Below are 26,645 nucleotides of genomic sequence, written 5' to 3'. Positions count from 1 at the left end.
AAGATTTATGAGCTCAAATTCTATGAAACTCAAAATCGAGGAATAACTTTTTTAATTCAAACAGCCTTTCAGGATGAGTTTAGCTACATTTTTAGTTTACCATGCCTTTGGGGTATTTTGTTCCTTAATAGCTTTCTACTAAACTCATAATAACAGATAACGTTTAATTAGCTCAAATTATTCTTAACACCAATAGAGAACATGCTCTTTATCCCTCAATATTCAGTCCTCTCTCCTTCCCCTAGAATTTTAGTTGAGCACAAAACCACATTAGCTAGAGACTAATTTCTCTGCCTCCTTTGCAAACCAAGTTTTGCCACTGGCATGTGAGTAGATACGACTATAGAATTCTTAGGTCACATTAGGAACTGCTTGCCTTTACTTCTTTTCCAATATTTATTACTTAACAACATTTAATAATTATTACCTACTTTATGCAAACTGATACCATCCTGGGAATAGAAAAGCTAGTAAAAATTGTCCTCACGATCAACTTATTTCCAAACTACCAGGGTTAAGTAAAATAAATTCATAAGTAACTCAAAACAAGGTAAAACAAAACAAGTAATCACAATAGATGTACAAACACTGCCCAAAGGTTCAAAAAAGAGAATACTACATATAGACTGAGATATCAGAAATACTTTATTCGCGAGTTAAATGATTGAGAAGGCTGTGAATGAATACACAGAGTGGGAGAGGATGGCTCCTCTTCCCCTGGGCCACCTCTCACAATGCAGAAAAAGTCAAAAACTTCCTGTGAGTTTGGACACAGGAACTGAGTCAGCTAACAGTATTGCATGAGAAAATGTGTTAAATGCTTTACATGCTTAGCTTTCAATAGCAGCTGTAACAAATGACCACAACTAAGTAGTTTCAGACAACACAAATTTAATATCTTAGAGTTTTGGACATCAGAAGTCCAAAATGCATTTCACTTGGCTAAACTAAAAAAGTCAGCAGGGCTGCATTCCTTTCTGAAAATTCCAGGGGAAAATTCATTTCCTTGCCCTTTCCAGTTTCCAGAGGTCGTCCAACATCCCTTGGCTAGTGGCTTCTTCTATCTTCAAAGCAAGCAATGCTGGTAGAATTCTTTCCACATTGCATTACTCTGACCTCTTCTGCATCCCTCTTCCACTTTAAAAAGGCCCTTATAATTACATTGGGCCCACCCAGATAATTAAGAAAAATCTTCCTCTCTCAAAGTCAGCTGACTGGCAACCTTAATTCCATCTTCATATTAGGTAGATGATATGCTAAGTGGGAAGGATGCAGATTGCCTCTCTCTTCTCAGAGTGAGTTAGAATTATTTCCAAATTGGATTTCATGTATTTCCTGATAACAAACCTTTGTTTTCAAGACTTCTTTCTCAATGTAGAACAGTAAAAACTAATGAAATATTCAGTTGTTACAGCTCTTTTATCCTTAAGTTCATTCATCAACAAATGAAATCTCTGAACTCCAAGTCTGAGAAGCTGGAAAAGCTGTTAAGTTAGAAATAACAGCAGTAGCAGAAGGTATTATTTCTTAAATCTGTTCCACATTTAATAAATGCTTCCACTGAGGGCACTTGTCTCATATAAGCCATATGCTCTGTTTAACTTAATGGCTGTTTCAGTTAGCCTTCACTGTAGAAACATTCAATCAATGCAACCAGCAGTGCACAAGAATCTCCTGTGTGCCAGGCACTGAAGATGTGAACCCTGGAAAAAGAATTTATCAGGAAAGAGACAGCAGTCCTTCAGTTCCCCATTATTGTCAAAGATTTCAAGAAATCAGAAAAAAAAAAAGAAATCAGAAAAGCAATAGGGAGTAGTAGAAAGAGCTTTGAGGGCAGGCAAACCAAGTTCATATCCACATTCCATAACTTACTAGCTATATAACTTTTGGCAAGTCATTTGACCTCTCTGAGATTTCCTATCTTTACAGTAAAGTGAATTCTGTGAATTCTACCTATGTCATGAGATGATTTCTATTAATGATCAAATGAATGAATGGTAATCTCTTTCTAAATCAACCTTTTCCACATTTTTAAAAACAGATGTGCATAGAATGGTTTGCTTACAAACCCAAGGAAGTTGTAATATAGTCTTAGAGCCAAAGAATTCACAAGGCAGAGTTCTCAGCTAATGGATGAAGTGTTATGACAACCAAAGTATCAAGTTAGATAATATAATAAGAACTTTACAGATTGAATTAATTTTCAAGTAGAAAGTAGTAAATGACTTTGATGAAACCTGGCTTCAAACCAGAGAGCTGGTTTGTTCTTTTTTATCACGAAAGTCTGGTTGTTCTAAAAAGGTTCCTTGACCTTGGGACTGTACTCACACACAAAAATTTACTGATATTTCTGTAAGATTATATATTAGCTCTGGAGTTTTATTTTAGTTTAGTTTAGTTTCTGGAGTTTTAATGAACATGACAACACAAATTCTTAACACTGTTAAAAAGTAGCTACTCATCTAAACTTCATACTATCTACAAAATGGAAGGCACATTTTCTCTTGTATGAAATTTCTTATCCTCAGGATTTTGAGATGCTTTCAAATATAAAAGTCATGTTTATTAAATGGCTTGACTGTCAATTTTTGGTATTGTACCAAACAAGTAACTATGATTCACAGTGACTTTTAAAAATCTATGTAGCCCGGCCGGCATGGCTCACTGGTTGAGTGTCAACCTATGAACCAGGACGTCAAGGCACATGCCCGGGGTTGCAGGCTTGATCCCCAGTATGGAGCATGCAGGAGGCAGCCAATCAATGATTCTCTCTCATCACTAATGTTTCTCTCTCTCTCTCTCTCTTTCTCTCTCTCATCCTTCCTCTCTGAAATCAATAACAATGTATTAAAAAATAAAAATCTATGTAATTATTTTCATTAATTGTTTCACATACATTATTTTATCTTATCTTAAATTATTTTACCTTATTAAAAACACATTAAGAGCTTGTTCCACCAAGCGTACATTTTATTGATTATCTAAATGACTAATAAAATTATATAAAATTTTCAACTAATACTGCCTGCATTTGATTCATTTAACTTCCTCTCTATGAAGGGTAATGGCTCAAACACATTTGCAAATTATTTTAAATCTATAAGCTTTATAATACAGAAATATAACATCTGGACTATCTATTTGATATTATGTGAGCCAGTTCTAATATACTTAATCCTATTATAAACACACAGTTTTTGCAAAATAAAAAAAAAATGATAGCTGAAAACATAAATTTTCATGAGTAATGTTTTCGTTAATACTTTCATAAAATAATGGCTGGCTACCTCAGTGGTATGGCACTTTCAGTCTGGCAAGCCTTCTTTTTCCACCACCTAAAGACACTATATGTCTAGAACAGAACTTTCCAATAGAACAAAAGTCCAATAGAACTTTCTGCCGTGATGAAATGCTGTAAGCTACCCAGTACAGTAGCCAATAGCGAGATGTTGCTACTGAGCACTTGAAATGCAGGTAGTGTGATGGATGAACTGAAATTTTCATTTTATTTATTTTAATTAATTTGAATTTAAATAGCCACATGTAGCTAATGGCCACTATATTGATCAGTGAAGATCTGGAATGCATGTTAAAATAGCTGGAGCAGTGGACAAGATGATTACTGTATCTTCATGCCCCACCTCTTTCTCAAGCTATTCAACTCTTACCCACAGTAGGATATGTCTCATTTCCTCTGTGAAACTTGCACTGATCACTTTAATTCACATGGATGTCTTTCTTCTCTGAACTCCTAAACACTTAACTGTTTCATAATGGAATTCAGTGTACAATAGTTTAATTTTAATGTATGTGAGTTTTAGCATAAGATATTCCCCCCCAAAAAATACTACCAGCTTCTATTCATTGAAAGCTTATAGTGCTAAACACTTTACAAATTTATTTCATCTTCTTAATAGGCCTATAAAGTATGTATTTTAATCTCTATTTTACTATGAGAAAATTATGGCTCAGAGGGATTATGTGACCTGCTCAGGTCAAACAGGTAATAAGCAGCAGAGCTCAAACTTGAAACTAGGTCCATGACTCCAGTCTACACAGAAGTATGCAGGATCATTTGATATTTTGGCTTGATTTGATTATTGGAAACCATCATAACAAACCTAAATCTGCTTGAGAAAATGACTTTGTAACAATTACAGCTTAGTGGAAATAAAATATTATGATTCAATTTAAATTATAAGAGTATTTCATTTATAGTGAAAGATTATTTCAAAGTTCTTCCATCATAGACTAGAGCTAGTGGTTCTCAACCTTCTGGCCCTTTAAATACAGTTCCTCATGCTGTGACCCAATCATAAAATTATTTTCATTGTTACTTCATAACTGTAATGTTGCTACTGTTATGAATCGTAATGTAAATATCTGATATGCAGGATGGTCTTAGGTGACCCTTGTGAAAGGGTCGTTCGACCGCCAAAGGGGTCGCAACCCACAGTTTAAGAACCGCTGGACTAGACATATCACTTTCTTAAATACCAATTGCTCCATCTACTGGACCCAATGGGAATACCATACCCACCAAGTATTTAAAAGAGATTCCCATGGTTCATATCCGAGTGCCCACTCAAAAAATAAATAAATAAATAAATAAATAAATAAATAAATAAATAAATAAATAAATAAAATAAAAGAGATTCCCAGCAGGAGCTAGACCTTCTCTAGGGGGGTCTCTTGGAAATTAGTGGAAATATATTTTGGTTATTACAAAGAATAGGGATTTTATTGGTTTTCATTAGGTAGGGTCAGGAATGCATGAAGTCCTCATCAACAAAATATTGCTCCACTTCCAAGGGGGAAAACCCACTTGTATTTATTTATCTGAGCTTGAAACTTAACATCATTTTACATATAAAAACAAAATGTTTACAGTTTTACTACTCAATGAATTTTCCAGGAAGAAAATTATGGCATTTCACCAGTTGTAAAATATAGTATTATTTAAATATCACCAAGAAGGAAAAACAAACAAACATTGCCAATTAAACTATGATGCAATGGCCCTGGTCAAGGTGGCTCTGTTGATAGGATCTGTGCACCAAAGGTTGCCAGTTTGAGTTCCGCTCAGGGCACACGCCTGGTTTCAGGCTGGATCCCCAGTAGGGGGCGTGTGGAGGCAATCAATCTATGTATCTCTCTCACTGGGAAGTTTCTCCCTTTCTCTCTCTCCCACCCTCGTCCCTCCCACTCTCTCTAGAATCAATGGAAAAAATATCCTCGGGTGAGGATTTAAAAAAAAAAGGCCTAAAATACACCTATCTGTTTTCCCCTCTCAATCCTTGTTTCTTACTGGTCTTTCTCTTACTTAAAAGTGATCATAACCTAGGCTCACCATCATCTACAATGAAGAGTTATATATAATCACAATCACTTCTCTACTGTGATTTTCAGACAATTAAAATTAGAAAAAAATTATTTTTCCTCATTTTCTGTATAAAGTCAATCAAATATTCCATATCACAGCTTTTCCAGTGATAGAAGGACAATATGAGAAGGAAGGATTTCTCCAAAATGTCTCAATATTATTTGGGGAAATTACACTCACCAGAGTCCTGATTACATTTACATGTACCATCTATCACTGGAGTTTTTCCTAACATTACCAGTTAGTGCATTAATTTTCCCAGTAAGCAGAAACAGAGAAAATAACAGGATAACATTATGTAGACAACATAATGGTGACTTTGACAAATAAAGACGTCTTCTAGGACTGGTCACAGCCTGGCACTGTCTTCTGCTTAAAAATAGAAGGCATATTAGAGTAAAAAAGTTTCCACTTCAGGCCAAATTAAATTATTCCAGTTCCAAGACTGAGAATAATTTCATGGCAATTAGAAGTGGGCCTTGTGGAAAATTCCATTATTCATTCCTTTTTAAAAAAATATGTTTTTATTGATTTTAGAGAGACAGGAAGGGAGAGGGAGAGATAGAAACATCAATGAGAAACATCGGTTGGCTGCCTCCTGCATGGCCCCCCCTGGGGAAATTACACTTACACCCTGGGCATGTGCTCTGACTGGAAATCAGACCTGCTACATCTTGGTGCACCAGAGGATGAACTGAGTCACACCAGCTGTGCTCCATTATTCATCCTTATCTATACAAAAGTAATTTCAGCCATGCATCACAGGATCCAGATCCATTTCTTGCAGAGAGAAATGAAGTTAAGTCCTGGAATCGTTACCTTGGCTTGTTCAGGAAGCATTAAAAAATCGGAAATACAGTGTTGGTAGTTTGAGGCTTTGCTATGTAAACTCACCTAACTATGTCGGTCCATCCAGAGTTTGTCATACAGTGTGACCACACTAATGTAAATTATTTGCAAAACAAAACTGTTGTTTCCTGTTTGTTTGTGTTGGTTTTTTTTGTAATGTTTCCATAGTCTCTGATGCATATATACAAATTCATTTTTTTAAATATATTTTTATTGATTTTTTACAGAGAGGAAGGGAGAGAGATAGAGAGAGTTAGAAACATCAATGAGAGAGAAACATCGATCAGCTGCCTCCTGCACATCTCCCACTGGGGATGTGCCCGCAACCCAGGCACATGCCCTTGACCGGAATCGAACCTGGGACCTTTCAGTCCGCAGGCCGACGCTCTATCCACTGAGCCAAACCGGTTTGGGCTATACAAATTCATTTTGACTAGGACTTTCTTCCTGGAGATAGAGAAGCCCTCCGGTTTCCTGGTGACAGGTAGGGAGGAAAGCAGGGAGGAAATCTGCATGCCCCCTACTTCTACAAGCACCAAGCTGCAGGCAGGAGAAACTGTATTCTATTCTGTAGGGAGCAGCTACAGGGTTAAGCCTCTGGACTGAACCGGTTGGCACAGCCACAAACAAGTCCCAGCTTAGGGGGCACAGCCCTCTTAGCATAATTCATCTTGACCTTCTGAGGCTCCCTAGATCTTATCTGGGTAGCTAATGGGCTGTGGGAGGTGCAGCAAGTGCTGCCAAAACAAGTGAAGCTCACAAGGACACTGTAACTATGGTGACCACTACCTTGTTTACCTCTGGCCATAAAATAAAGGCTCAGCTTGCTGTCTGGGTCTCTCTCTGTGGCCTCAGTCAGGCACAGGAGATCCACCTAGAGTCCTAGACCCAGCTTGTTCTCTTTGTCTTTCGCAGCCCCCTTTCAGGGTCACTGAACCCCTGACTGAGCTGTCACGGCACACTCTTCATTTGTTCCTTTATTAAAATTCTAATAACCTATGCAACCTGTGCAGTGTGCAAGGCACTACGTAAACAGTGGTAAACAAAAACATAAGTTCCTGAGGTCTACTTAAAAATGTTTTGTATTAGATTTTGGCTTTAAATTTGTCTTTCTATATATTGCATATGTAAATGTCTGGTCTCGATAACCAAAAAGAAACTCAAAATATGAAAAATCAAGTTGTTGGGCAGGACCTCACAGGGTGAAGGGGGTGCTACTAGGAAAAACTGGAGGCACACGTAGATGCAATACACAATCTCAACTCAAGGAGTATTCATCTCATATTACTTCTGTAACAATTACCACAAACTTAATAACTTAAACCGGCGCAAAGTAATTATCCTACAGTGCTGGGAGGTTAGGCATCATAAAATCAAGGTATGGCAGAGCTGCTTTCTTTTGCAGGCTCTTTGGGAGAATCTGTTTCCTTACCCTTCCAGCTTCTATCTAGAGGCTGCATTTTATTCTTGGATCCTGGTTCCTTCCTCCATCTTCAGAGCCAGCAGCATAGTATTTTCAAATCTCTCCCTTCTCTCTCTCTCTCACCTTTGCTTTGGTCATCATCTCTTCTCAGACTGACACTCTTACCTCCTTTTTATATGGACACCGGGTCCACCCAGATAATCCACCATAACCATCCATCTCCAGACCCTTAAGCTAATCATATCTGCAAAGTCGCTTTACCGGGTAGAAAACACATTCATGGGCTCCGAAGATTAACAGCTGGAAATCTCTGGGAGCCATTACTCAGCCTACCATAGAAAGCAAAGAAAATAGGAAAAAAGTGTTTGGCCCTGACCGGTTTGGCTCAGTGCATAGAGCGCCGGCCTGTGGACTGAAAGGTCCCAGGTTCGATTCCGGTCAAGGGCATGTACCTTGGTTGAGGGCACATCCACAGCAGCGGGTGTGCAGGAGGCAGCTGATTGATGTTTCTCTCTTATGGATGTTTCTAACTCTCTATCCCTCTCCCTTCCTCTCTGTAAAAAGTCAATAAAATATATTTAAAAAGAAAAAAAGTGTTTGCCTCTTTTACACTTCAACTAACTGCATGTTGGCATTCTGCAAGTTTATTTTCTACTTTAAGACCATTTTGGTTATCCATTTTAACTGGCTTTTCTTCCTAAAATGGTGGCAGGTGGGCTTTCTCCGAGGTCTTGGGAATCTCTAACACTGGTTTTCCTCACAAGTCAACAATCTGAAAATAAAACCACCAGAGACAATGGCATAACTCTTAAAGGAACTCTATGAGCTGATTGCCATGAACACACACTTCATTACAGCCAAACTTTCTTCTTGCAGAACTAAATTTGTGAACAGATTAGTCATTTATGGGGCTGGAAATCGCTTTTCTATTTTCTACAGTGAGGGGCCATTGAGCAAGACTTAGCAAACTGATCCTGGCTTAATTCTTGCAGACATTATGCAGCACAAGTTCTTGGATGCAGATTACAAATTCAGGATGAGCAAGGAGTAATATGCATCACCGAGTGGCCTGTGCTCCCAGTGATGTTACAGGCGGGTACTGATATTTTCATGTCTCTTCTCCTTTGAGAAAAGGGAAACAATCTGCGATTCATCCTGGTTTAAAAATACAGAGAAGATTTTTGCTTTCGAACATGATGGAGTAACAGGGAACAGACTTACCTTCCTGCCTAAGAACTACCGAAAACCAGAGAAAAGTTTTTATACAAAGTATGCAGTGCAGCACTGTGGCCCCTACAATTACCCCAGCGTATGTGCTGGAGGCAGGTTCCAGGTGCATTGTGGGGAGGGCCCTCGGCGCCGTCGGTCTCTGAGTCCCTGGTACATTTACTCACACGTAAGTCAATTTATCGCGCCCACCGATACACTTCCGGTCAGTGAGACGGAGAACGCGCTCGCACCTGGCAACAGCGGCACCAATCACAGGCGCAGAGAAGTCGCGCGGTGAGCTCCGCAGCTGTGACGTCACCCTCACGGAGAACCCTCGCGAGACGAGACCGGAGGGTGGGAGGTGCCAGACGCCGCTTCACACCGCCCGCGGCTTCTGTGAGGAAAGCGGCTGCTAATCTACGGTTGGTCTGGCTGCCACGACCACCACCATGAGCGGCCTGAATGGGGCTGAGGGGGCCCCTCTCCTCCAGCCCTGCAGCCCCGATGCTCCCGACGGTGCCACCGGACCCCCCGACCCACACCAGGGCCCGAAGCTCCGTGAGGAAACCGAGGAGGCACAGGTGATGGCGGAGTCGGGGGAGGGAAGCTTGGAGGCCGTCGCGCCCCCACGGGCCCAGCTTCCAGAGGAGGAGGGAGCCTCACACGACCCTGCGGCCTGCGGCCATGCCCCCCAGTTCGGAGTCGGTGGGGGTCGCAGTTTCGGGGCGCCTGAAGCAGAGCTAGAACAGGCTCCGCCCCCCGCCGGGGCCCCGGTGGCCGAGTCTGTGGCCATGGCAACCGACCGCGGCCTGAACAATGGCTGTCGGCCTGGCGAGCTGCGCGGCGCCGGCGCGGAGCCGGCTGTGGAAAGCAGTGGCGCGGAGAGGCCGGGGGCCGAGGTGGTGGCCGAGGCGAAGGCCGCGGATGAGGCGATGGTGGAAAAGGAAGAAAAGGAGGAGGAGATAGTAATGGAGCAGGAGGTGGAAGTAGAGGAGAAGCCAGTAGGCGAAGAAGTAGAAATGGCGGAGGCAAACGGAGCGGAGGCGGAGGCGGAGGGAAACAGAGCGGTGGCGGAGGTGATGGAGGGGGCACGGCGCCGGCCCCTGAACGTGAATTTCCGTGTGAACCTCCGCATGAACCCCCTGGAGGCCATCCAGCAGGAACTGGACACGGTGAATGCCCAGGCTGACCGGGCCTTCCAGCAGCTGGAGCAGAAGTTCGGGCGGATGCGCCGGCACTACCTGGAGCGGCGGAACTACATCATTCAGAATATCCCGGGCTTCTGGGTCACCGCCTTTCGGAACCACCCCCAGTTGGCCCCCATGATCAGGGGCCAGGATGCCGAGATGTTAAGATACATCACCCATTTGGAAGTGAAGGAATTCAGACACCCGAAAACTGGCTGCAAGTTCAAGTTCTTCTTTCGAAGAAACCCCTTCTTCAGAAACAAGCTGATCGTCAAGGAGTACGAGGTCAGAGCTTCCGGCCGCGTAGTGTCTCTCTCCACTCCCATCGTGTGGCGTCGGGGTCATGAACCCCAGTCCTTCATTCGCAGAAACCAGGACGTCGTCTGCAATTTCTTCTCCTGGTTTTCAGACCACAGCCTTCCAGAGTCTGACAAGATTGCCGAGATCATCAAAGAGGACCTGTGGCCAAACCCTCTGCAGTACTACCTGCTGCAGGAAGGAGTCCGTAGAGCCAGACGTCGCCCGATAAGGGAACCAGTGGAGATCCCCAGGCCGTTTGGGTTCCAGTCTGGTTAAACTTTGTCCTTGGGACTACCTCTGCACAAGGTCCCCTGACTGCTTGCTGAAACCTGTGCCGCAGCAACGGAAAGGGGTATACCTTTTACTGTTTTTTCCCCTGACATTTCTAAGACCTTTTTCCTCTGGACGTTTGTTTACTCAACCGCAAGACTGAGACCTTCATGGCCATGCTTCTCCACTTCTACACAGCCTGACTTTTCCACTGATATGCAACCTTCATGCTGTTCTGCATTTCTGTCACATTCTGCAAGGCCAGGACTCACTACTGCTGAGCCAAGTAAATACGCTGTAAATTTCACTGCCTTTTTCTGCACTGCTTGGACTCTTTGTTTCCAGGGCCTCTGGTGTGGTGGTTCTTACCACCTGGGATTCTAGCTTTGTCTAGAGGCCTGTTCTACCCACTCTGCTCTGCAGGGCAGGCATATAGCCTGTGGACTTGTGCAGAAAATAAAGCAACCAGAGACACTGGAGAGCAGCAGTGGGCCACTTGGTCTTTGTGACTTATGTGACTCCATTGCTCCCCTTGCACCTCTGGTTGTGCCCACTCGTCTTAGCCTGCTGTCTACTGATGAACATCTTCCTGACCATTGTCGGCTCCTCTGATTTCTGGTGAACCAGAATCTCCAGAACTGGTGGTGGACATAAGTTTCCTGCTAGCACAAATTTCCTTTCCAGCCTTTCTATTCCTCTACCCAAAAGGCATCTCAGTTCCTCACCCCATCTTCCCTTGATCCCCATCATCCAGTAGCCCTACTTCAGGGAAGTGGTTGAGGTGACAGTTTAGATCTTGTCCTCATGACAAGTATAAGGATGGTGTCCAGGCTTTCTCAGCATCAACTAGTGAATTCACACAAAACTTAGGTACCTCTTTGTACCTTCTTTCCTCATCCTGAAGTAATTGTCAGGATAGCAGTACACTTTCTCTCTGTGTGTCCCTTATCTCAAAGAAAAAAACAACAACTTAGAAACATCTGCAAAAGCAGATCTTTTCGTTAATTTGGCTCTCCATGATTTCCAGGGACACTTCGACTGGTTGCCTCCTCACATGTCCTGACCGACCAGGGCCGGGAATGAATCTGCAACCCAGGTACGTTTTCTTGACTGGGGATTGAACCCACAACCCTTTGGTGTAGTGGGTCAGTGCTCTAACCACTGCACACACTGGCCAGGATTTTTTTTATGTTGTTAATCCTCACCCAACGCATTGATTTTTAGAGAGAGTGGGGGAGAGGAAGAGGGGTGTGAAAGAAAAAATCCATGAGAGAGACATCGATTGGTTGCCTCCTGCACACACCCCAACCAGGGCAGGCATCAAACCTGCAGTGCAGGTGCATGCCCTTGACCTTGACCAGGAATCAGATTGACAACACTTCAGTGCTTGGGCCAACGCTCTAATCACTGAACCACACTGGCAAGGGTGAGAAGAGTTATTTAAAGAAATGCAACTTTGGATGTTTTCTCGTTTTCATTTGACTTAATTTATGTAGGTTAATACTGTGTCCTTTACTTCACTAATACTTAGTAAAAGCCTGTTGTTTTCTGTTTTTGCTTACTAGGAAAATTGAGTTATACAAGCTTTCTTTGCTTTTGTTTGGGAACATTTAGAAAAATAATCTTTCCAGTACAGTACGATATAGAGACTTAAATGAATATTCCTAATGGTTTTCAACTTGTTCTTGTTTCTGTCAAAACTGCATTCTTAGAAATATAAATAACTTGATCTTGTCAGATTATCAAGACTTTGGAAATTATTGTCTTCGTGGAAAAATAACCTGCCAAAACAGCATGGCTTGATTGTCTTGCTTGATAATTTGCACTTTTAACAACTTATTAACAATTTAGCTTAAGTACTTGGGAGATTGCTCTGTCATTGTAAGTGTATTATTAACATATATGCATGATGGTAAAATAAAAGTATGTTACTTTGTTAAGAGTTCCTATTTTTCACCCTGTCAACAAACATGCTTGAAGAAATTATTAGAGATAACAGATTATGGAATTTAATAAAGTTCTTAAGTGAATACAACAGGCATTATCCAAAAGTAAATAAAATATGGCACACTACTACACCTTGAAAGGTAGGAAGGGATGTTGCTTTTGTTTACTTTAAAATGTCAACAATTGCAACTGCTTATTCACGATGTCAGTTTTCCCCCATACACTTTGTGCAGCAACCCCACTCCACTCCAACCTTCACTTCCTTAAAGCTTCCATTTTTGTCTATATAGATAATAGTTTCAGGTCACTCAGGCTAGTTTTAGTCATTTGTGCATTTAATAAGCACACATTCAGAGAATTCTTATCATAAGTGATATACTCTTCTATCCCATACTTTCTCAGCTGTAGAAACTTGTTTGTTCTTCAAACCTCACCACCTTCTATCTCTGTCAGATCTTTCAAGGCCTGTCAAAAATAACTTTTGTTTTGCACTTTTTCTGTTCCCCTTAGGGAAGATGAAACATTTTTATGTACTTGGTGTACTTTGTAGGATTCTCTGTTCTAGAAAATAACACAGTAATTCATTATATTGAATTCCATGAACATTTGTTAAGGCATCTGTCAGGCCCCAGGAAGATAACAAGTGTAAGAGAGAACCATTCCATTTATTGTTAAAGAACTGGGGAAAGACTGATATGGAAACAAATAATTGGCAGAGTGACAAAGATTTATTTCCATGTCTTTCACTGTCCCTTTGTGGCTTGGAAGTTTTGTGAAAGCAGAGATGGAAAAGTATGTTTTTACCTTTGTCACTGCATCTAGCTTAATATATATAGTTGTCACCAGATAAATACTGGATGACAAAATAACTAAAATGGAGAAAAGAAACAACCTAGTACCCAGCCAAGCATGTCAAACGAGGCTGGCAGGCCGCATGTGGCCCACAAGGAATATTTTTGCGGCCCAGCCAATATAATAGTATGTAAGGAATGTTTTAATAAAAGTTTGTAACTTAATTTATACAATATCCTGTTATACATAATTATTAATAACGAACTACAACGTTCACTAATGACTGATTACTCTAATCCTGTTACATGCATTTGCCGTATGCCCTTTATGTGCAGGTGCACCATTTCTCTCCACTAATACTAGCAGCGAATATTTTAGCAGCCGATTGCCACGTCATTTGTCTTGTACTGACTTGTTTGGTGTGTGCAACAGGAAATATTTCACTTTCAGAGAACAAGAAAAATAGGTTTATTTGTGTTATACTTATTTGTGTAGTTATTCAGTGTCTGGTAAGTTAATGTTCAAGAAAAATTTAATTTTTATTAAAATGTTCTATTGTTTTACATGTTAACGATTACTCATTTATTTCAGCCCTTTGCATTCAGCTAAATAAAACTTTATTTAAATATCTAAATAAACCTGTGTTTCCATGAAAAGTGAAGCTTTTGTTTTTTTGTGGCTCACTTAAACTTAAACCTTATTTATTTGGCTTGTGTTAGCCTTTGAGTTTGACATACTTGACCCAGAAAGACTTGATGAGGTAATGAAAAGAAAAAAATGGTTTTCAAGGTATTTGTAAAATTTATGTCAAAAAATTTACAAAGCCTTTATTAAATAAAAGCAAAAATTAGAAAAAATCCAAACACTAACATTTATTAACCTTTCACTTGCCATCTTAACAGAGCATCAACTTTGGATCAACTTTTATGTGCTTTGTTTTTGTACATCTTAAGGTGACTATTCACCTGGAGATTGAAGGTCATTACACTTTAGACATGTGCTGTCCAATACAGTAGCCACGAGCCATCAATGGCTATTGAGCACTTTAATTGTGGCTAGTCCAAATTGAGATCTGCTGTAAGTATAATATACACCCTGGGTTTCATAGACGTGGTTTGGAAAAAATAGATTATCTTAAGGTTTTATGTTGATTGCATTTGAAATGATAATATTTAAGTTATTTCTCATCCATTTTTTAAATGTGGCTACTGGTAAATTTTAAATTACATGGGACAGCATGGGTCTAGACTTCTTGAGTATCTCAAAGTATATAAAAATATCTAAAAATTAAACGTTATTCTTTCTCCCCATGAAATTTTTTGTGACTTTAGGACAAGGCTTATCTAGTTTAAATTCAAGTTGGGTAAAGTCTAACTAGAGGCCAGTGGGTAAAAAGGATAATGAAATGAAATGCCTTTTATAATCTTGTTCTAAGATATATCCAATACTTTGCAAAACGTACTGTGTAAATGTACTATTTTTCTGGATATAAGTAAGGTAGATCTGGGTACCAAATTGGCATTGATGGTTATAATGGTTCAGTCTCTAGTGATATTTAGGACCTATAGCTTCATATTTTTCTGGAATAAAATATTATGTACTTTTTGGCTTACAGATGTACATGAAGCTCAGAAAATAAAAGTAATTTCAGTCATTAAATATACCATTTTGTGTATGTTACGTGGACTGCAAGTTTTAGCTGTTAGCCAGCAACAGAAGAAAAAAATCAATCTAGCATTACATCAAGTCAATTCAATGCTCACGCTTGAAGAAGCAAATGTGATTGTTAAAAATTAGTGTGCTAATTGCTGCAACAGCAATTATTTTTTATTGGATACTATATTAAGGATTATATGGAATATAGATACTGTCCTTGCTCTTGAAGAACTCTATCTCATTGGGGGACTATCACTCCTCAGATGTTTTCTCGAGCAAATCACATACTCCAACCAGTCACATGCACAAGAAAATGGGATTTATGTGGTCAAGAGGAGGACCATCCCCTCAGGGCCAACTTCTCCCTCCATGTTAATTTATAATTAAAGTGCCTAGACTGTATAGAAATAATAGATATAATCTTTATTAATTAGTATTAATTATTAATTCCATGTTTGATTGAAGTGCTTTGTTTCAGTTCTGAAGGGCCAGCCACCTTGATCCATTTCCTTTGACCTCAGAATTTGTTAAGACCCACCGAAGAATTTCCATCAGATCAAATTAGGAAAACAGTGTCTACTTTGTGGCTTCATGTTCTCAGTACTTGCATTTAATGTAACTTTCTTGAGAACAGGCCAGGAAGAAACGGTTCTATTAAAAATGAAAAGGGGCCTCTGTTTTTCTCTCTAAAATCCATAAAGAAAATATATTTTTTGAAAAAAATTAAAAAATAATGAAAAAGGGTCACTTAAATAAGCTGCTAATTATTATACCCAGATGTCTTTCTACTGGCCTGAAGAGACAGGGAAAACACACTAGCTTTAAGTTGGGATTAAATCACAGTTTTAGAACCTTCCTCCAAGTACATTAGGCAAAATAAATACCTTCTCTGAGTCTCAGTTTCCTTGTTCACAATGCAGGGATGATAATATCTATTTTATAAGTTGATATTCTCCCAGGTTGTATTTGGAGAATGCATTATAATGTTTTAAGATGATGATAACAAACATGGGAGCCTTGCTATGTGCCAGGCACTGTGCTAAAAGATTCAAAGTACTAACATCCTATATAATAAAAGGCTAATATGCAAACTGACAAAACAGCAGAATGACCGGTTGCTATGCACACTGACCACCAGGAGCTGTCCTCTGGTGGTCAGTGCGCTCCCACAGGGGGAGTGCCACTCATCCAGAAGCTGGTTTCACGGCTGGTGAGCGCAGCAGCGGTGGCGGGAGCCTCTCCTGCCTCTGCAGCAGCACTAAGGATTTCCGACTGATGGCTTAGGCCCATTCCCCAAGCCATCTGTCAGATATCCCCTGAGGGCTCCTGGACTGCAAGAGGGCTCAGGCCAGGCTGAGAGACACTGCCCCCCCACCGAGTGCACAAATTTCATGCACCTGGCCTCTAGTCTATATATATATATAAAAGGCTAATATGCAAAGTATCCCCTCAGGAGTTCCACCAGGAGACTGGGAGTTCGGTCGCTCACTATGATGTGCGCTGACCACCAGGAGGCAGCGCAGAACATGGCGGGCGACCAGCGGTGGGGCATGGAGGGAGCAAGGAAAGGAGGAGGGGAGGAGGTAGGGAGGCGGGGAGATGGGAACCTGATTGGCCCTGATCACTGGCCAGGCCTAGGGACCCTACCCGTGCACCAATTTTGTGTACTGGGCCTCTAATTGTTAATAAAGGTTAGAGTGTAAAAATGCCAACCACAATTCCTGGCATATAATATATAATCAATATTTAACTCCCATTTACCTTCCTCTCAGTTTTAATTTCTCATTTAATTTACGTTTAGATCAGTAGTCATTTAGCCTAATATTTTTCAAACCTGCCCATTATAAATAGCTGGGAGCTTTGATAAAATCCTGATGCCTAGGCTCTACTTCAAACCAATTAAATTAGACCCTAAGGTGCAAACAAGTTTGAGAATCATGGATAACCCTTCCTCCTCAAATGAGGGAATGCCCACTCTCCAGTTTTGTTACATTTACTCAGAAATTTGCCACCTTATAACATCCAGTTAAGACAAAGTACCGGGAATATAGTAGGCTCTCAGCACATCTGCTCCATATAACCCATGTAGTCTTACAGAATAGAATTAGCTTGATTGTACAAAAGAGCTCTTTAGTAAGTACTTTCCATGAAAATTTACTTTCTTGCTGTCCCACAGTTTGCTTCTTTTTAAAAATCCTATATAATAAAAGCCTAATATGCTAAGTGTCTGGTCACCCGGTCGGCCGTTCAACCAATCAAAGCATAATATGCTAATGACATGGTAAGGCTGCTTAACTGCTCGCTATGATGTGCACTGACCACCAGGGGGCAGACAGTTGACTGGTCAACCAGTCGCTATGATGTGCACTGAACACTAGGGGGGCAGATGCTCTGACTGGTAGGTTAGCTTGCTGCTGGGGTCCAGTCAATTAGGACTGAGCGAGATGGGCCATACATGCCCTGGAGCCCTCCCGTGGTCCCTCCCCGGCTGGCCAACCTGTGTCGCTCCCCAGCCCTGATCGTGCACCAGTGGGGTCCCTCGGCCTGGCCTTTGCCCTCTCGCAATCTGGGACCTCTCTGGGGATGTCAGGGAGCTGGTTTCAGCCTGATCCCGCAGGCCAGGCTGAGGCACCCCACTGGTGCATGAATTCGTGCACCGGGCCTCTAGAGAGAGAGAGAGAGAGAGAGAGAGAGAGAGAGAGAGAGAGAGAGAGTGTGTGTGTGTGTGTGTGTGTGTGTGTGTGTGTGTGTGTGTGTGTATTGATTTCAGAGAAGAAGGGAGGGAGAGATAGAAACATCAATGATGAGAGAATCATTGATCTGCTGCCTTCCGCACACCCACTGCTGGGGATCGAGTGGGCAACCCAGGCATGTGCCCTAATTGGGAATGGAATGGTGATCTCCTGGTTCATAGGTTGACACTCAACCACTAAGCCACACTGAGTCTGCTTCTGTCCCTAAGTTCCCTTAAACTTGTTTAATTCTGGAGTTGTCAGTCTCTTTCTTCAGTCTCTGGGCCCTGTCCCCTTTTGGAGGTTGTTTTCACTATACCTCTGGAAGTTTTCCCAAGAGATGCCAGACAAGAGTACAACTATATAATTGGTACATGTGAAGTTCAGTAGCATGGGAAACTGTGGTGATAGAAATCCACAGTGGTTGCCTGAGGTTTCGGGAGAATAAATGGGAAGAAACATGAGTGAATTTTTAGGGGTGATAGTAATGCTCCATATCTTGATTTGGATGATGATAGCACAGATATATTTGTCAAAACTTGTGAAATTGTGCACTTCAGATCCATGCATTATAGTGTCTGTAAATTATAACCTCAATAGATAACATTTTAAAATACTGTTGGGAACTAAAAAATTGGAACTCCATTTGCACATCTCCAGTGTCTTGACTTCTCTCCTGTGCTTAAATACTAGTTGCTAACTCTACTTGCAAGAACTTATTTGCAAGTTCTTCCTGCTGCAGTATAATTTCATTTATAATTCCAATCTTGGAATTACTTTTTAACTTTTTCTCTCTCAGTTCCAGGTCAAAGTTGATCTCTCTAGAGATTCCCTAAATTTACAAACTTAGAGGTTCTGTCATCCTCTTGTCACTAAATAAGTTCAGTATGCTGTGGACAATATGTTCTGAAGAAGTACTAACATCATAATAATTTCCTGGGGCACTGTCAAGAATCTCCCTGAGTTTCCTTCTCCATTTCTGCACATTCAAATGCCTATAAGATGCTTTTCTGACCTTCCTTATTCAGGCCCTTCTCTCTGACTTTTCAGTTCCAACCTAATTCCTTTCCATTACCTTAAAGCAGTGGATCTGGGAACCACAAAGGGTGGTTCCCAGACCAGCAGCAGTAGTAGTAGCAGCAGCAGCAGCAGCAGCACCACCACCATCACCACCACCAAAATCTTGTTAGAAATGCAAATTCTAGAATCCTATTTCTTACCTACTAAATAAAAATCTCAGGAAGTGGAGCCTAGCAACTGTGTTTTAACCAGCTCTCCAGGTGATTCTGATGCACAATAAGGTTTGGGAACCTAAACACTATTGCTGCTCCTGCTTCATCTATAGTTGATTGTTTTCATTATAAAAACAAAATAAGATATTTACCTACAAACAAGGCAGAGTAGTGTCAAAGAATAACTCAAAGTCCCAAAGTCACTTAATTACAGCACATTGTTTACTTGTTTGCATGGAGGATAAATCAGTAGATTGATTTTACCTCACAAAAGCAAAAATGGGATTTATTAAAAGAAAGAGGAAAGTGGGAGAGAAAACTAATTGTAGTCTGGGAAGAGTGAATCTTGTTTGTACAATTTTTGATTGGGTAACTGGTTAGCTGTCAGTAGTCATCTGGGCAGTCTGTCCTTAGCAGGCTGACTAGGGGTAAAAAAAATGGTTTATGAATTCTCTGGTAAACCTTTGTGAGCTAAACTATGACTGAGGGATTGTATTGTCTTTCTAGCAGCACTTTTCATTCTTAGTTGGACAAAATCTGCACTACTTCCCTCATTAAAAATCTCAGTATAACTGCTGCTTCTCTCTAATTCCTTTTCCCCTAAGTCCTTACTTCTTAGGGAATCCACTTCTTTTTTTTTCTTATTTTTTTCTTTATTGATTAAGGTATTACAAGGGAATCCACGTCTAAGCCCTTCTTTGAAAGTGATCATAATATGGGTGCTCAGTAGTGGAGTTTCTACTTCAATGACTCATCATAGTAATTTTCTAATATGAATTTAAGATGTTAAACCAAAATATGCAAACTTTTCGTTTTCTTGGATTTTTCTAAGGACTAACACCAGTATTTTCACACCCCAACAAACCAAGTGACATCACTACCTAATGAACTGCATGAGCTGACCTGAATAGACAGTAACTTTTCTTACCTTTTAAGTAAATATTTTAACATTAACATTTCAAATATTATTGAAAATATTTTAATTAAGGCATTTAATAGCTGCAGTGCCTGCAAACAGTTAACCATTGTTTCTGCCCTGCAGTGAATTATCACAGAAGCCAATTTTGGCAAATATTTGCTGGCTTCATGCCCACAGGCATTATGAAGCAAGAACTTTTTTTAGATTAAGATTGTAATCTGAGGATAAGCAACATATGATATGCATAATTTTAGAAATTAAAATATCCTGAGATTACATTTCTTCCAGTAATGCTTAAAGGCTGAATTTGCACATTCGTGTGTGTCTAAGTCACCCCTAAGTAAGGAAAATACAATATTTTCCTACTTATACAGTGAAGGGGAAATATTGTCCAATTACTTCGTAGGTGTTGGCCAAAGTATTTAAACTTTAAAATATATACGGAAAATTGAAATTATCCTTTATTATGTCTTCTTGGGATGAGAGGTTTCCCTTTCAGTTGCTCCTAATTATTTAAATGATCACACTTAACACAGTAACACTTCACTTTTCTTAAACATCCAACTCTGTTCATCTCCATTCTTTGGAAATAGCCATGAATCTGTACATTAAAGAAGGAAGGCCTGTGAGTTGCTGAACCCACTCTACACATGAGAAGCCCTATGAGCTGACTTGAAAACACAATCACTAAAGCCTTAGAAAACCCACATGAACGGAACTCGCCCATGCTTGAGTATGCTGCCTCTACTCATGAAAGCCCAACCTTTTCCAGACCGACGAAACTAAAAACATTTTGTAACATAAAGACAATGGACTACCTTTGATGGCCAGCACAATCTCAAGGAGCAGTTATTTCTCGCGCGATGGTAGGACGCTGCCGTCCTGACGTCACCGGTTGCCATAGCAGCATCCTCCCAGACGGGAGAGCGGGTGGCGCGAGGGGCGGAGCACCACTTCTGCAGCGGACAGGGCTCGCGCTCCTGCAGGTCTGACTCTTAGCAAAATGAACGGTCAGGGTGAGGCCAGCAACCCTTCGGTCGCTAAAACCTGCGGCCCCGCCGCTCCCGACCAAGCCCCGGCACATGCGGACCTAAACCCGCGCCGGAGCGAGGACGCGGAGGCGCCGCGGGAGGTGGAGGTGGAGATGGCGCACACAGGTGAGGGCAGCGTGGCCGGCTCCGCGGCGGGAGGCTCATCCCAGGCCCCCTCGGGCGGTGGTCCCGTGCGCGGCGATCCAGTTGCTCCGGGTCGTGATGCGGCAGCCAAAACGGACCAGAAAGAGGCTCGGCCTCCCGCAGAGGGACTGGACGCAGCCCCTGCCTCCCCCTCGGTGGCTGCCGACAATAGCCAGGAAAATGGCTGTCAGCTGCGAGAGCCGTGCGGCCCAGCTGGGGAGAACGCGCCAGAAGCCTGTGACGCAGAGGGATTGGGGTCTCAGATGATGCCTGGGGCCAAGGCCAAGGACGGGATGACAAAGAAGTGCGCCATCTCAGCGACGGTGGGAAAGGAAGGAGTAGCAGAGGAGGCGGTGGAGGAGAAGAAATTGATACAGAAGGAAAAAAAGGTGGTAGGAGGAGGGAAAGAGGAGGCGCGGGCTAGGACCCCGAAGGCCAATAACTCCATGGACTCGCTGGAGGCGATCGATCAGGAGCTGTTAAACGTAAATGCCCAGGCAGACAGGGCCTTCCTTCAGCTGGAGCGCAAGTTTGGCCGGATGCGAAGGCTCCATATGCAGCGCAGAAGTTTTATTATCCAAAATATCCCTGGTTTCTGGGTCACTGCCTTTGGGAACCACCCCCAGCTGTCACCTATGATCAGTGGTCAAGATGAAGAAATGATGAGGTACATGATCAATTTGGAGGTGGAGGAGCTTAAACACCCTAGAGCAGGCTGCAAATTCAAGTTCATCTTTCAGAGCAACCCCTACTTCCGAAATGAGGCGCTCGTCAAGGAATATGAGCGCAGATCCTCTGGCCGGGTGGTGTCTCTCTCCACTCCAATCCGCTGGCACCGGGGCCAAGACCCCCAGACCCACATCCACAGGAACCGGGAAGGGAACACGATCCCCAGTTTCTTCAACTGGTTCTCAGACCACAGCCTCCTGGAATTCGACAGGATTGCTGAGATTATCAAAGGAGAACTGTGGTCCAATCCCCTCCAATATTACCTGATGGGTGAAGGGCCCCGAAGATTTCGAGACCCAGCAAGGCAGCCGGTGGACAGCCCCAGGGCCTTCAGGTTCCAGTCTGGCTAACTCCTGGCCTGTGAGAAGCTCCTGCACCGTTTCCTTACCACCTCCTCTTGGGTCCTATGCTTAGCCAATAGCATGCACTCTCCCTTCTGCTTTCTCTTCACACCGGATTATTTTGTTTTTTGGTTCTTCTAAGTCTGCAATCAGTTGCAAGATTATCACTTACATGTCTATGCTCTTCTTCCTCTGGGCTTCCTTGCTGTTCTGCGAAGTGTTATGTGTTCCAAGTGCATGGCCTTGTACTGCTTCTGTGCCAAGCACAGGACGCCGTAGATACCCACTGACTTCCTCTGCATGCCTTGGGCCCTGTCTGTGATGATGGTCTTTCCCCAGGTTTTCCAGTGGTGAGCTGCCACACTAAACTTGATATATATCTTTGCAAATAACTAGCTGGGCTTCATACTTTATGCTGGCTGTGCTCCTGTTCTTGGCACTCTGTGGCAAGATCTTTTGAGCTTCACCACTGCAAGATGAAGCTGATAGAGATGATGCCAGCCATCAACCCCAACTGGACATTCCAGGCTACCACTAACTGGTTCCCAGCTGCCTTCCTGGGCTCATGCCATCTCACCTGCTGGTTATCTGGCAGAATAAGCACGTGACTGGTGGGTAGCTAATAGGCTTGAATGAGGTAACAGATGAGAGGTACACTGTGTCATGTTGATCTTATTATGCCTTTGGTCACTGTACTGTGACCAAGTACTGGTGAGTATGAAAGCTGGGCTGTGGCCTACCCAAACCTGTTTTCAGTCTTTTGGATGAGCTTTGTACACATACCATTGCCTGCCTCTGCAGGAACTATTTGGAATGAAGCCCCCAGGCAGCACACAGGACCCCCCCCCCCCTTCCCGTTAACCCCTTCAAATGGTTACCCATAAACTCACAGGCTGTCAGGAAGGTTGGGCAGTCATATGTGACAGTGCCCAAAGCAAGGCTGGAACGGGGGTCCCTGCCAACAACCTTTCTGAGTTCTGGCCAATAAACCACCCTTAATCTAGGCAACTTTGTTAGGCATCCCCTCCTTAACCTATTCTAAGCATGACAGAGTTGCTAGGCTGGGGCACTGAGGTCGATGTATTCCTGCCCTGCCCCCCCACTTCTCTCCCTCCCACCTTGTCTCATAGCCCCCCTTTCCTCCCCCTCCTCCCTCAGCAGCAGTTACAGTTCAGAAACAAACAAAACTAGTAAAGCAGGGTTTTTGTTTAATGTGCTCTCCCCTTGATTGTATCCAGAGGGAGAAAGCTACTGTATAATCTCATTGCCCTCTTCCGCCCTCATGCCTCCACCCCATTTCCTTTAGCAAGATCTAAATGTTTCAAAGGGAGACCTATGGGTAGACTGTTTAGTTATGCAGTGTCTTTTAGACCAACTTGCTCATTTTTACCAAAACCTCCTGTGTGTTTTTTAATCTTTAGTTTGAGAAACTGGGAGGAGAGACAGAAGCACTTCACAGAGATGGGTTCAAGACTCACAGCAAGTTGTGATATAAAGCAAGCAAAAATTAGTTTGACTCTACTTTTCTAAAGATGGCGATTCTTTGTGGGGGGGCCTTGGACCACTTAGAAATAACCCCAAGCAGCATTTTGTGGGTCAACCCCGTGTTCTGTACTATTTTATTATAGCCCTGATGTCATAAGGCCTCCATCCTACTGCCTGGCTCTTGGCTCTCAGTCCCCAGCTTCCTCATTTCCTTCCCTGCTTCTGCCCTAACAAAAGAGGGAGCAGGCTGCTGTCTGCATTGGGCAGATGCCAAGTCTCCCTCCTAGGGTGTAAGGAGATAGGTGGTGCCTCTGGATTCTCAGACAAGTTCTAGTTTGTGGGACAACAGTGTGTCAGGGCTGTCTTACTGTTGGAGGGGTATGGTGGTGCCGATGACCTCCACCCTTACCCTTTCTCCTTTCTTGGTGAAGGGCAGGCCATAAGCTCCCCAGGGCTTGGGAAATCTGGATACAGAGCATTGGGGAGCATGCTCTAAGCTGGAGAAACGGAAAGCCCAGAAACAAATGAGCCTGCTGTGGAGTGGCCTTGGAAAGGCAGGCAGGGGAGCCTGGAACCCTGCAGGTTCAGGGGGAGAGGGGAGGCCCAAGGCTCTACCCAAGAGAGGTGGGAAGATCAGTGGTGATTTAAAGAGGATGCTTGGAAGAGGGTTTCCCGCTAATTTTTCCTATCTCCTTGAATTCACCAGACTTTTATACACATAAATGCAAGTCTAGATGTTTTCTCTCTATTATTCTAGGAGTGATCTTTTATATGTGGAAGATTGATGGTATTTGCTTCTTATTTCACTGTGTTTGAGTAAAATCCTATTCTCTATTTTGCTTGCTGGCAGAATTGACATTTACAGCCTTTTTTTTTTTTGCTTGTAATTGAGAATGTGTGCAAAAATATCAAATTTGTTTCCTGTGCAGAATGAAGACTTCTGTGAATATTATTAATATATCAGCTTGTTCTGGTCTATCTTCGTATATAGCTCTATCCTTAGAAATAGAATGGGAATAATGTGATTTTTGAAGAGTCTGAAATTGTGCAAATGTTGCTGTCTTGTGAAAGTAATCTCAAGAAGAAAAACATAACCGTCTTCTTTGGTATTTCTTGCCATAGTAGTAATGTGGTACTTGATATTTTATGTTCCTAACCAGTGTAAGTGCTTGTAGAATTGCTCTGTCAAATTTAACAGGGGTCCTTTTGTTTTCTCCTATGTGCTCAAAGGAAAAGTAAAATCTGTCAGTCTGCTGTCTTTCTTGTTTTCACCAAAATAAAAATTAATAAAGTTCTATGTTGTCTAGGTTAATGTAAGGTTGAGAAATTACTAAAGTTACCAAATGGTCACAGTAAGCATCACCCGGAAGGTTAACAAAAGAGGCACCAGCCACCAAACTTCCTGAGATTTTTTTTTGCTTGGAAAATGGTAAATAGGCCCATTGCAGCTACATACTCATGGACATAATTTTCTTTCTGTACAACCAGAGATTCAACATGTTGATTCCCTTTAACAGGCACTTAGGAATGTATCCCTCACCAATGTATTTAACTTTGTTAAGCTTTGATCTTTACCAAGAAACTACCAAGGCCAAAATACCAAGAAAGTAAAATTAAGTTGTTTTTTTTTTTTAATGAGTCTGAGAATAGGTGCCTGGTACAAAAACCTGATTGTCAAGCAATCTGTGCTGTTGTTAATTTAAGTAATAACCCAACTTCTCCATAGGCCCAGATATCCCACATTCCACTAAGTTTCCTTGGACCAGTTCTCATTATTCCTTCTCCATTTTGGTTTCCTCAGCACAAGAGAGGGAAAGTTGCTAAGTATTCAAGGTGAACATTTGAACTTGACTATGAAGAGTAGACCTGCTTATTGAGGCCTTTAGCATCTGTGGCTTCCAGAGCAAACTTCATTCCACATTGTAGGACTCCTGTGACTCTTGGTTCTTTATTTTACTCTTCCAGGTAAGTTCTGTTTTAATATTTTTAAAGTTACAAGTTATTTTAGGACAGAGCCCATATGTCTTCATTTCTAATCCCTTACATGTCCCAGCATGGTGATCATTAAATCGAAATGTAGTTTTAGACAGACTAAGAATTAGTCTAAATCCAATGTTGGAAGAATTGGCCAACCAACAAAGAGCATGATTTTTGGGGTCAAATTTAGGCTCATGTACAGATTCTGTTGCTTAGTAACCATACAACTTTGAAGGAGCTTATAATCTAACCTCTGTAAATCAGTAATTACATTCCTTCTATGGTTGCTGTAGGGAGTAAATAAGGTACATAAAGTAGCCTGGTAAGGAGTCAGCATGCATTGCTATTACATTTTTACCATATTTCTGAGGATGATTCTAGAGACCAACAAGAATTTACCTTTTTGAAATCACCCTATGTGGACTGCACCATACCCAAGAGTTTTTAAGAGAAGCAACTGGACCGCACCAGGTGAGCGCTCTCAAATGTATCTCAGCCTTGCAGTGATCTAGTAGCCAACTCTATGATAACCTTGTTATCAAGAGCCTGGAAATGCTACTGAAACATCATTTTTTAATTTTTTAAATTATTTATTTATTTTTTGCAACATCATTTTTTAAAAAAGCTATTCATGTGATCCTAACAATCAGTTATATCCAAAGAGACAGATTTACATTCCATTTTTTGTTGGTTTGTTATATAAAATAACCAGTTTTTTCATTCAAACAAGTTCACTAAAAGTGAACTTGCTTTAAATTGATATAAGTTATTGTGGGATGTGAATTGAGTTTAACAAACTCAGTAGATGATTTTAGATTGTAATTCTAGGTTCAATTGAAGTTTCCGCTGCCTCAATATTCTAAATACCAAATTCTGACAAGTTTGACCACTGTGTCATTCAGAGCTTCCCTCTGCTAATGAGATCAAGTGGCCGGCAAAGGAAATCCCAGCTCCCCTGACCATTATTCTTAGGTATCTTTTAGATTACGAATGTTTGCCTGTATGCTAATATTAAACTTAAGCCTTCTGCCTATTTGCA

At 41.8% G+C, this 26,645-nt stretch overlaps 2 protein-coding genes across 2 annotated transcripts; both read left to right on the top strand.

Annotated features, from left to right (window-relative positions):
- The first annotated feature begins 9,202 nt into the window (after positions 1-9,202).
- On the top strand, positions 9,203-14,016 carry TSPYL1 (TSPY like 1). Its single transcript, XM_059700117.1, has one exon. It carries the CDS (start codon positions 9,314-9,316, stop codon positions 10,625-10,627), a length of 1,314 nt encoding a protein of 437 aa, XP_059556100.1. The 5' UTR covers positions 9,203-9,313; the 3' UTR covers positions 10,628-14,016.
- Positions 14,017-20,814: 6,798 nt separating this feature from the next.
- Positions 20,815-24,942, top strand: TSPYL4 (TSPY like 4). Its single transcript, XM_059700118.1, has one exon. The coding sequence runs from the start codon at positions 20,903-20,905 to the stop codon at positions 22,151-22,153; it is 1,251 nt and encodes a 416-aa protein (XP_059556101.1). The 5' UTR covers positions 20,815-20,902; the 3' UTR covers positions 22,154-24,942.
- Positions 24,943-26,645: the final 1,703 nt, after the last annotated feature.

The sequence above is a fragment of the Myotis daubentonii genome, chromosome 6, assembly GCF_963259705.1.
Source record: "Myotis daubentonii chromosome 6, mMyoDau2.1, whole genome shotgun sequence".
Taxonomy (NCBI): Eukaryota; Metazoa; Chordata; class Mammalia; order Chiroptera; family Vespertilionidae; genus Myotis; species Myotis daubentonii.
This window is presented reverse-complemented; position numbering and strand designations above follow the sequence as displayed.

What these genes read in the sequence shown, in the direction of transcription:
- TSPYL1 (XM_059700117.1), top strand. Translation starts at nt 9,314, where the DNA reads ATGAGCGGCCTGAATGGGGCTGAGGGGGCCCCTCTCCTCCAGCCCTGC.
- TSPYL4 (XM_059700118.1), top strand. Translation starts at nt 20,903, where the DNA reads ATGAACGGTCAGGGTGAGGCCAGCAACCCTTCGGTCGCTAAAACCTGC.